At 37.3% G+C, this 12,443-nt stretch overlaps 2 protein-coding genes across 6 annotated transcripts in view; one reads left to right on the forward strand and one right to left on the reverse strand.

The window, feature by feature from the left end:
* The window catches only part of LOC101741520 (uncharacterized), a 215,540-nt gene that overhangs the window by 168,913 nt on the left and 34,184 nt on the right, over positions 1-12,443 (forward strand). The window lies entirely within an intron of this gene.
* Positions 549-12,443, reverse strand: part of LOC100101209 (double-stranded RNA-specific editase 1) — a 55,627-nt gene continuing 43,732 nt past the window's right edge. For 4 of the 5 annotated variants that reach the window (XM_012689524.4, XM_038019900.2, XM_012689526.4 and 1 more), the window contains 4 exons: positions 10,864-11,014; positions 9,130-9,252; positions 7,292-7,381; positions 549-6,256 (listed from right to left, as the gene is read on the reverse strand). In XM_012689524.4, the coding sequence (XP_012544978.2) occupies positions 6,128-6,256; positions 7,292-7,381; positions 9,130-9,252; positions 10,864-11,014 (493 nt within the window). In that variant the 3' untranslated portion in view covers positions 549-6,127. Of the gene's footprint in view, positions 6,257-7,183; positions 7,382-9,129; positions 9,253-10,863; positions 11,015-12,443 lie in introns of those variants that run through there. The other variant, XM_038019901.2, reaches the window with a different exon arrangement.

Here is a 12,443-nt window from a genome sequence, read left to right on the forward strand (position 1 = left end):
GTTTTTTTTTTCAATTCCTGAACATTTTACATTTTCAGAGATGTGCCCTTTCCGAAATTGCATATTCAATTATGAGATAGGTTTCCTTAGACATTAAGGAATACTAGAGGTCCCGCAGTAGTCGAAATCCGACTATAATTAATTGGAATTGTAAGTTTGTACACTATTATGATTGTATTATAGACTTCTACAATCACAAATTTCGCCAAGGCTACACTATAAAAAATATTAACAAAGACAAACAATATTTAATGTATTCTCAATTTGACAACAGACGTCAAGAACAAAAGTTTGACAATAAATAAATAGTATGCATGCGTGTGTGCGTCAAATACATGGCATGTAGTGTGTGTAACGTTTTCTTTATTGATTTAATGTATCTTTTATGCATTATTTAAAAAAATAATTAGCATTGTGCACTTCTTCTCTATATTCTCTATAAGTGTGGAAAATTTCATACTCCTCCGTCCGCGCAATTTTCGTAAAAAGGGATACAAAGTTTTTGCTTCACGTATTAATATATAGATACACGAAAAACAAACAAAATGTACTTTAAAACGAAATCCTTTAATTATCAAATTAATACAATAATTAAAATCACCATTATTTATTAAAAAACATGCATTTAACAAACACGGAATGCCTCATAAAAATAAATAAAAATATAAATCTTCATTGTTTTTCAAAGACATTGTCGACTTACACTTAATCTAGCAACACTTCATTTTTAACTTTAAGGTCTAGTGGCCGATGGCCGTAAATTAACAATAAAAACAACCAAAAAAAAAAGTTAAGCAATCTCAATTTTAATCCAGACATCTACAAAATGTCACATATTTAAAATAATAACGTTTTTAAATTTATTATTACTTTCAAAATCCGTCGGGAATCACCAAGCAATGCATCATCGTATATGATGCGATTAACACAACTTAAGCCTTCGTCAAACAGAACGCGTACTTAGCGCCGCGTACTTAACGTCGCGCTCTTCAAATTGACTAGAACGCATTCGCAAAATCATAGTGCCTTTCGATAGCAGTGTGAACATTTAAAAGTATTAAGAAATCGAGTGATTCAGATGTGACATTGTTGTATAAGCATGGGTATTTTCTAACTATGTATATCATTTTTTCGGGCATTATCTAGTATTTTAATACACATTCACTCGGACGCTAAAATAAAATTTGTAAAAAATTACAACGCCTGACGTCAAAGCGTCCTAACGCCGCGAATAACGCTGCGTACTTATAGCGCTGGGGCTCTGTTTGACGGTATGTTACCATAGTAGTACAACACATCTAGGCGTCATAGCGCAGCGTCAGTTTAGCGCTCTGACGCGCGCTAACTACGCGTTCTGTTTGACGAAGGCTTTAAGGATTCCCGAAAGAATTTTCGGATCTACTTTCGATACCCCAGATACTACAGATAATGACTAAACAAATTATGATATTACATATATAAAACCAACATTTAAAATAATACTTGTCGCTAATTATAATACACAACGAAAATCTTTGCGTAAACGGAAAAATATTTCAACTATACGAAGCCATCATAGGCGTAGGTTTGTTTTAGGAAGATCCTTAACGCGCCCTTAGTAGTTGACTGATGGAAAGCCGTCACGTAACAAAAAAACGTTATGTACCGGCCATATAACATTCTCTCTGTCTTTTTATATTAGATATTAGTACTTACAGGCAAAAATAGGCACAACTTTTACTCCCCCTAAGCTCGCACACAAAACAATGTCCCTACAATTGAATAGTCAAAAAATACAGCGCGCAATGAGATAATGAGATGAGTGAGCGAGTGAGGGACTCCTGTTATCTCCCTCACACTTTAATAATGATGACGTCATAAAAATCATAACCTATCTCCGTTATCCGAGAACTAAGTATTCCCACAACTATATTGATGGTGGAATGAAATGAGATGATATGATATGGGATGAAATATAATCTCAGTAAAATGGTGGTCATTCACTGAGACTTTTTCAGTGGACTTTTTGGAGGATCCCGAGAAGTTACGTCAGGCGGCTTTGTTTTATTTTCCCATATTTGTGTACTTTCACAGCTGATTAATAAACCACCGTTATTACACATTGAAAAATGAAGAAACACAAAATAGACAAAATAAAACAAATCACACAACTTCACTCCTCGCGTTCCCGCAAAAAAGTCCTCAACATTGGCACAGAGCTATATATGTACAATCAAGGGTGTGTTGTAACCAGTGTTTTTTTTTTAGAAAAAAAATTAGACAATTAGAGATGAAACGGATAGTGGTTTGGCCGGATACCGGATACCAAATATTCGGCAAGATTAATCGGCTACCGGATATTCGGCTCTTTCGGAAAAAATCATGCGCGTTCGAGTGTCGCCCGTGAGCGGAGATCGCGACGAATCGGTACTACGACGCTTTGGTATTCGTTCACCAAAATTTGCCACTTGTTAATTTTGAGTATTAACCAAACTAATTAATAAAACAATCACTTTTGACGTGCGATTATAAAAATAAAAGTTGTCCATAACCTATTGTGGTATTGTTTGCCTTTTGTATAACCATGAGATTTTCTTAAATGTTAATATCCGAAATCCGGACGGATACTGGTTTACTATCCGGTATCCGATAGTGAAAACATGGCCGGATAGTTATCGGATATCAGTTTTATCTCTAGTGAAAATCCTACCCACTCGGCCTAAATTGAATATGCAATTTCGAAAAGGGCACATGTCACATATTTCGTCAAATACGTTTTTTCATTTACATGTAGTTTTGAGGCTTACCTACACCCATTTTATAATAATTACAGTAATTTTCAATTGCTAATTAACACTAAAATATATCTCAAAAGTTAATATTTTAAATTTTACACTTTGCTTTAGAAAATAATCAGTATTTTTTTTTTCATTTCCTGAACATTTTACATTTTCAGAGATGTGCCCTTTCCGAAATTGCATATCGACGCTTGAAAGGCTTGTGACTAAGCGACAATGCGTGAACTTTACAGTAGACTAATTTAAAGTTGAAATACCTGAAAAAAATTCTATTTTAACGAATCTGAAGCTGTAGGATTGAAATGATTTTAATAGACCTAGAAATATATATATTTTTTTGCACATCGAATATGGTTATTGCCTATCATTTATGTACAGAGCAGTTATTGTCGCTTAGTCACGTTTGCCTTTCAAGCGTCGATATTCATATGTAAGGTCAGGCTTCAAGTTGACATATTTTTCACCTTACGACCGCTAACATTCCCTTGGAAACGGAACAGCAGTAATGAAAACATCCTTCGCTTGTCATAAGTTCGTAAAAATCCGTTCTGCGCCTAAGACTGATCAAGATCTCTTCACTTCCATAGCGCGACGCGGTTTAAAAAAGTAATCCCCTTTCATTTCTTCGTAAATATTTTTTTATTAAGTGGCTTCACCCAGTGCCTATTGCTACAGACGAAGGTAAGGAAATGGAATAATAGCAAAGGAAAAGAATTTTGCATCAGACAAAATTTAAATCAGATAAAGGATAGGATCAGCAGGTTATAAAATGTAATGGCCATATGAATCCAATATCAACATATCCTAATTATTATTATTTCTTTTTTTATTGCTTAGATGGGAGGACGAGCTCACAGCCCACCTGGTGTTAAGTGGTTACTGGAGCCCATAGACATCTACAACGTAAATGCGCCACCCATGAAATATAAGTTCTAAGGTCTCAATATAGTTACATCGGCTACCCCGCCCTTCAAGCCGAAGCGCATTACTGCTTCACGGCAGAAATAGGCAGGGTGGTGGTACCTACCCGCGCGGACTCACAAGAGGTCCAGTACCACCAGTAATTACATACTACTATAGCTAGGGAATTTTAGAATAACAGCCACGTTAAAAGGGAATCACTTTTTTAAAGGTTAATTTTAGACTAACATTCACGCAACGACTTATAAAAACCCTGAGAATCGGATAGGCTAACGTGCTTGATCTACTTCAATGCGAAGTCATGATTATTCGGAGTTCTCAATGCGTCCAAAGGTGCTTAAATTTTATAGCATTTAAAAGCGTCGTTGTACTAATGACTTTACGAGATAAGATATTTGCAAAAAAAAAAAAAAACGTTAATTTTTATTCAAATTTTTGTATATGGAAAGTTTCATTTGCAGAAAGCTGTTTTTTAGGACGCTTTGGTTTTCCGAGCGATTATTAACGTTGATAAAGTTATCATTATTGTGCTTTTTGTTATCTGGAGTACTGGAGTTCTCATTGGTATTATTTTGAACTATGCATGGTATCGTTTCAATTTTAATTATATTATTTACGGTAGAAACATTTGGTTGATCATTATTTAATTTATTAACATTATTTTTGTCATTACAGGGCTTATTTTTATTTTTCATTACTATTTTAGAAACATTCGCATGATCATTATTTGCTTTAATATCATTATTTTTGTTATTACAGACTTTATATTTGTTTTTCTTTTTTATTTTAGAAACTTTCGGTTGATCATTATTTACTTTAATATCATTATTTTTGTTAATAAAGACTTTATATTTGTTTTTCTTTTTTATTTTAGAAACATTCGGATGATCATTATTTACTTTAATGTCATTATTTTTGTCATTACAGACTTTATTTTCTATTTTAGGAACATTCGGATAATCATTATTTACTTCAACATCATTACTTTTGTTATTACAGACTTTATATTTGTTTTTATTTTTTATTTTAGAAACATTCGGATGATCATTATTTACTTTAATGTCATTATTTTTGTCATTACAGACTTTATTTTGTATTTTAGGAACATTCGGATAATCATTATTTACTTCAACATCATTACTTTTGTCATTACAGGGCTTATTTTGGTTATTCTTTTCAACTTTAGAAACATTCGGATCATCATTATTTACTTTAATGTCATTACTTTTGTCATTACAGACTTTATTTTTCTTTTTCTTTTTTACTTTAGAAATTTTCATTTGATCACTATTTACTTTTATTTCATTATTTTTATCATTACACTGCTTATTTTTTATAATGGAATCATTAATTTCAGTGGTGTTTTTGTTCTTAACATCATTATTGGTTTTATTATCATCGTTCGGCTTATTTTTCGGATTGCTTTCAAATATTTCAATGTCCCCATCTGGACGTTTGACTCCATCATCAAATATTTTGTTTAACACGTCGCATTTATTTTCGTGTGAATCATTGGATATTTTGTCGATTACAATTTCTGTGTTAACTTTTATTAATAATTTGTTTACTTTTTTATTTGTTAATCCTTCATTTTTAACGTATCCATTCGGATGACTAGTAATGGAATTATTTTCAGAATCACTGAACTTTTGTATCAATTTATTTTCACATTTCGGTTCAGAAGTGAAATTGTCTTTTTCGATAGAACAATTTTGAAGGTTCGCTTTGGTATTCAATGATTTATTTATAGAATTTTTATTTTCATTTTTTAACGCAGCATCGGATTTTGTGTTTTTGTATGTATTCTCTTTATTACTTATTTTAGCCTTTTTAAGCACTTTTTTATTACTCTTTATTAACAATCCTTTCCATCTATCACATTTGGATTTCCCGAGGTTTACTTTCAATTTTAAATTGGCACTACAATTTTTATTATTATTATCCTGTCGATAGTTATTTGTGACGTTAATGTTATTCGTAGATTCATTGTCTATTTTAAATTTAGAATGACGATTTTTACTAATTTTCTTAAACACGCTACCTCTTTGGTTTTTAATGGACTTTTTAAACTTTTGACAATTTTTTTTCATTGGTAATCCTTTACTTCGTTTGCCTCCATCGATTTTATCATTAATTTTTATATCATTATCATTGCAATGTTTATCATTGAAAATACGAAATTTACTTTTATCTTTCGCTTTTAATATCATGCTCATTAATTTAAGCTGACGAGCTTTCTCGGCGAGTATTAGCTTTTCGTACATCAACGGACCGTCTAACAAGTCACCGGTTACGCCCACACCAGATTCCACCTCGATTCTCTCGCGTTTATCGTCGCCTACAGTTTTAGCACTGTCATTAGCCTGTCCATCATCACCTCGGGCTGTATCGTCGTACCGTGTCGCGCTATGACCTTGAACTAGATCTGTCTAAGTGAACAGAGCGGCTGGGTCCGCGCTCAGGAGTTCGCATACGAACTGGTCCTGTTCTAATGGCTTCTTAATCCAACGACCTAGTTTCGCTTTTTCGAAGGCTTGGAAGAGCCGATCCTTCGCAACCTACGGACGGATAAATTTGGATTCTAAGCTCAGTTGCATATTTTTTTTATTGCTCAGATGGGTGGACGAGCTTACAGCCCACCTGGTTTTAAGCGGTTACTGGAGCCCATAGGCATCTACAACGTAAGCACAGACACTCAATTTAAGATATGGGTTCTAAGGTCTCAGTATAGTTACAAAAAAGGATTAAAGGATTAAGGAAAAGTAAGAAGATAGATAAAAAGATAAAAATAATTCCAATATGTACTTATTCAACCGAATATCCTTTGTGAACGCGTCGTCAAATAGACATTAGGTGCCACCACCCCGCTTATTTCTGCCGTGAAGCAGTAATGCGTTTCGGTTCGAAGGGTGGGGCAGCCGTTGTAACTATACTGAGACCTTAGAACTTATATCTCAAGGTGAGTGACCCATTTACGTTGTAGAGTAGATGTCTATGGGCTCCGGTATCCACTTAATACCAGATGGGCTGTGAGCTCGTCCACCCAGCTAAGCAAAAAAATACATATATATCACGATATATATCGAGGAGTCAATGGCTATTTTATATAAGCGACATTTATCTTTGTAATGAAAGGTCCCTTTCATTTGGTATCAGCATCGACAGTTCGATGTTTCTAATTGACCTTCAATTAAGTTTTCCATTCAAATAGTTGAAGTTTTTTTTAATGATATTTTTTCCAAATTGTAAACCTTAAATGGCTCTCCTGTAAAGTAGCAAAAATGTCGCTCAAACTTCAAACCTTCACTCCTCGAGATATATCTATCTATATATATATAAAATTGAATTGCTGTTCGCTAAAACTCGAGAACGGCTGGACCGATTTGGCGAATTTTGGTCTTGAATTATTCGTGGAAATCCAGAGAAGGTTTAAAAGGTAGATAAATATGAAAATGCCTTAGAATTAAATAAAAATAACGAACGGATTCCTTTTGTTTGTTTTATGTTTATTTTATACAAAGGCTTAGGATATTTTATTTATCGATTGAGGCACTACGAAGTCTGCCGGGTCAGCTTAGTATATATATATTTACCTGATACGTTGGGGAGAGTAGTTTCGCTTCGTTATACAGTAAAGTATCCAAGTGATTCGGCAATGAGACGCTGGTTCCGTCCGGGTGTGACTGAAAAGAAAACCATTTTTCGAAGAGAAACTTCTTTAGGCGTATTGTGGGTAAAATTTAACTCGCCACATATTCGTTACGGCTAGAGAGAGAAGATACAATTTAGGAGGAGCGAGAGTGAGAGAACAGACGGAGCGTCTCGCGAACCACTCGACCGTGGAGAGAGGGAGAGAGCGAGCTAGGTCGTCTCTCTCTTACACATTGTTTGCGGGCGTCGACCACTAGATGGCTCGTTATTAGTTTGCCATTGCTCCTGTAGATGGCAGTAACATGTTAACCGTCTTATATTTTATTTGTAATGACGGATTTAATAAAAGGTTTATTTTTCTATATACAATTTAAAATAAATGGTGAAGAAGTAATTTCTCTTGTACACAACATTCCCTGTTACAAGAGAAATTTGATTTACGGATGAAAAATTAAGAAAACCACTACTAATACTACATACCACAAAAGAAGTTTCACTTCTTTCACGTGCACCAAATTACACGTGCATCAATAATTTTTGGACCTAATTCTTATCAATTTTACGGTTCAATTTCGCTTATTATCTCCGACGTTTCCAGTGGTCCATGGTCTTCGTTGTCGCCGTGAACGAATGCCGTGTTGAGGAGTCAGAATCGGATGAGGGATTTCGTAGTTTAACCAAGCTTAACCAATTAAAACGAAGGAACATATCAAATTTTGTACATAATACAATATAGGTAGTTTAGGAGTCATATTGGCTGTGTGATGTCATAGAACAAGCTCCTATCTCCTCCCGGGGCGTCATAAGCGACTAGGAGATTCACAAGATTATGGACAGAAGCATTCTCCTAACTAATATAACGTACTGCGATCGACAACTGGCGTTTATTGATGGTGAGGCATCTTGTAAGGCCGTAAGGGTAGGTAAGTACTTCTGTCGCGAAGCAGTATTGAAACTCTAGGGGATGCAAGGTAGGGGTTGGGGGAGGACAAACGTTATACAATACAATTGAGACTAGCTCCTCTCATATCTCAACTTCTTTCATATTGTGGGAAGAGTCCGGTAAGAGCTTTAACACGAGGTGGTCCCGTGAGGCCGTTTGCACTTCTACGCTGAACAAAAACGGATAAACTCTGATGGATGGCCACTGATGATGAGTGGTTACCGTCGCCCATGGACCTCAGCAATGCCAGGGGCAGAGCCAAGCCGCTGCCCACAAGCCTCGTTTGAAGAAAGACATGTCAAAGTGCTCGGGGAACACCGTGGAGGGGAGCTCATTCCAAAGCCGGATGGTACGCGGCAACAAAGATGTCTGTAAGCGCACTGTGGATGAACGCAGTGGCACCAGGTACTATAGATGAACTCTACTCCGGTGGCGGGCGGTGCTATGGTACCTAAAGAGTTTTTTTATACCTATTCTAGTAACCTCGAGGGGTTATTCTAGATTCACTGAACTAGTAGGTGAGCTCGTGGGGCTCAAACCGGGAGACCATGCTAACACTAATGCTAGCAAGAGCAGTGCTTCGCAGAATCTACCACCGGATCGGAAACGCGACCCACTGAGAAGATCCGGCGCGAAACTCAGTGGGCTGTGTCTATGGGTTAATTCGCTCGTCGAGCCCTTCGTCGCAAGCTACGGGTTTGACGAGGACGATGACCGGTACTTGAGGTACCTAAAAGCAACGTTAGTGGATCGGAATGATCCGTAATGACATGTTTGGGCCAAAAAGAGAACTAAGTCCTAGACTTAATCATAAGGGCGTGAGGGCGGTCGTCTCACCTGCTGTAAGGGGGGTAGTTTCTTGATCAAATACTGCCATCTAGCGAACATGCTCTGTTTGCACAGTAGTGAGGGCTGGCCATTCTCTAGCTTCCCGGTTGTGGCATTCAATACTTCGGGGGCCTATAGTTTTGGAAGACGTTCACAAAATTAATTGGTATTGGTATCGGTGTTGGGCTGGTGGTAACACGTCTTGTGAGTCCGCACGTGTAGGTACCTTCGCCCTGCCTATTTCTGCCGTGAAGCAGTAATGCGTTTCGGTTTGAAGGGCGGTACAGCCGTTGTAACTATATTTGAGACCTTAGAACTTACATCTCAAGGTGGGTGGCGCATTTACGTTGTAGATGTCTATGGGCTCCGGTCACCACTTAACACCAGGTGGGCTGTGAGCTCGTCCACCCATCTAAGCAATAAAAAAAAAGTCCTATCAAATGCCTCAATCTCAAACTTCATTACACATCCTAAAACTGGCCTAAAATTTGAGCTACAATAGCGAAAATTACAATTTATTGTCGTTCTCTGTAAACGGCCCGCCTGATGGTAAGCGATCACAGTTATTCAAGACCGTCGGCAATGCCAGTGCCTAAGTCAAGCCGCAGCATAAAATATGGCATTTCACACACACCAGGTGGGCTGGCAGCTCGTCCAATCATCTAAGCCAGCGGTCGGGGAACTTTTCTAATTATTACCCCAATTTTTGTGTAAGTTTATATTACCCCATGGCGAAGAACAAAAAAACACGAAATCGCTTTTTTAGCCTTTCATATTATACCCCCCCCCCCCTGATAATTTTGAAAAGAAAACAATAACAAAAATTTTTATTTATACATAATTCATTCAATTTATCGATGTAATACCTAGTAATATAATAATACATAACGGTAATAATAGTAATATATGTAATATACAGTTGAGGAAAAAAATGTCCCCCACAAAAAAAAAATAAGTAAATGATAATTTCTTGTTATTTTATAATTCATATGATATTTTTCTTGTATTATTAGACGAAAAAATTAGTTTATATTTTATATATAGCCCCATAAAAAAGCTTTTTTAATTTAAATTATTATTTTCGGGAAAAAAAACGCTTTTCTGAATCACGTGAACTTTGTGTTTCCAAATAATGTGTTCTATCTCATTCTCTCGCCGGCTGAATCCTATACATTTATGTGGTTGTGTCTCTGTGGACTTATTTTTTCGTTTCGTTTCATTTCGTTTCATCGAGTTTGAAATCACAGCGATTCTAAAGAAGTTTCACTTCAATATATACTTTTTACGAGAATGGATAGAATACGGAATGAATATGTTAGAGGAAGTCTGAAAGTGGCACCAGTGACAGAGAAGCTGAGAAGTGCGCGTTTGGGATGGTATGGACATGTGATGAGACGAAATGAAAATGAGGTTGGTAAGAAAATGTTAACTATGAATGTGGAAGGATATAGAGGAAGAGGTAGACCTAAGAAGAAATGGATGGATTACGTGAAAGACGATATGGGTAAGAGGGGAGTGAGCGAAGAAATGGTATATGATAGAAGAGTATGAAAGGAGAAAACATGTTGCGGCGACCCCAGGTAACTGGGAGAAGGGCAGGATAATGATGATGATATACTTTTTACTCATAAAAGTTTCATTTTTACTCCCCAAAATTTCATTTTACCCCATTCGGGGTAATTTACCCCGGTTCCCCAACCGCTGATCTAAGCAAAAAAAAAATAAAAAATAAAGTTTGATTACCGTGTTAGTGCACGCCCAGCAGACGCTGAACGACGGTGCTCTGGTTGGCGTCCTGGCTTCGGTGCTTGCTGCTCTCGCCAGCAGGGGCCGCCGGAGATGGTAAGGGGGCGGCAGCGACGATATGTACGCTTCGATGCGCCCGCATATCGCTCTGGTAAAGAGAACCGATACGTATTCGCGTGGGTGCCGGTGTTAGAACGTCTTGTGAGTCCGCGAGGGTAGGTACCGCCGCCCTGCCTATTTCTGCCGTGAAGCAACAACGCGGTTTGAAGGGTGGGGCAGCTGTTGTACTGGACTGAGACCTTACAACTCGAGTCTCGAGGTGGGTGGCGGCATTTACTTTGTAGACTTTGTCGTCGTGGTCTAAAGGATAAGACGTCCGGTGCATTCGTATGAAGCGATGCACCGGTTTCGAATCCCGCAGGCGGGTACCAATTTTTCTAATGAAATACGTACTCAACAAATGTTCACGATTGACTTCCACAGTGAAAGAATAACATCGTGTAATAAAAACCAAACCCCCAAAATTATAATTTGCGTAATCAATGGTGCTAGGACCTCTTGTGAGTCCGCGCGGGTGGGTACCACCACCCTGCCTATTTCTGCCGTGAAGCAGTAATGCGTTTCGGTTCGAAGGGTGGGGTAGCCGTTGTAACTATACTGAGACCTTAGAACTTATATCTCGAGGTGGGTGGCGGCATTTACTTAGTAGACTTGATGACCGCTTAATATTTCTGCCGTGAAGCAGTAACGCAGTTCGAAAGGTGGGGCAGTTGTTGTACTGTAAAAACTGAGAAGGCATGTCTAAAAGTGGGTGGCAGCATTTACGTTATTTATATCGATGGGGTTCGGTAACCACTTAACACCAGGTGGGTCGTGTACAATAAATAAAGTAAGCAATAAAAAAAATTTATAGGAAGAATGTTCTTATGAGCGTCATTGGTTTATGTAAATATCTTGCTATATAAGATACCTTGTACATATATATGATTTCTTTATCGCTAAAAGATAGCACATCTCTTTTTATTTCTGTATTTGATACTGAAGAAGACATGGATGGAGTGTGTGAATGATGATATGAGAGAGAGAGAGAGAGAGAGAGAGAGGAGTGAGTGTTGAGATGACGGCTGATAGAGGAGAATGGAATAGAAAAATTGTCTGTGCCGACCCCACCTAGCGGGATAAGGTACAAAGGGAGGTATAGGTATAAGGTATAAGGGACAAAGAAGAGGAAGTATATTTTTCCTAGACTAAATCTCTCATCTGTCTATCATTCAAGTAAAGAGAGTAGTTCAGAGCTGCATTGTATAATAATATTGTTTATAATATTAATTTAATAAGAGATTAAGGGATTTAAAAGTTGTTTTCTTATTAAATAACAGAAAACACGCATAAGTGTTTTATTGTTAATTCATTCTGGAGTATTCTATATCATTCTAAGGGTCCGTTCACACAGACCGGATTGCATACGTTTGGAATTGACCGGAGTGGAGCCGTAAACTAATTCACATAGGCCGGCAGGAAGAGATCTGAAAGCGCGCAATCGGAGCCGATCGGCTACGCGAGTGAGATAGAGCGCG

The sequence above is a fragment of the Bombyx mori genome, chromosome 24 (assembly GCF_030269925.1).
Source record: "Bombyx mori chromosome 24, ASM3026992v2".
In the NCBI taxonomy this organism is placed as follows: domain Eukaryota; kingdom Metazoa; phylum Arthropoda; class Insecta; order Lepidoptera; family Bombycidae; genus Bombyx; species Bombyx mori.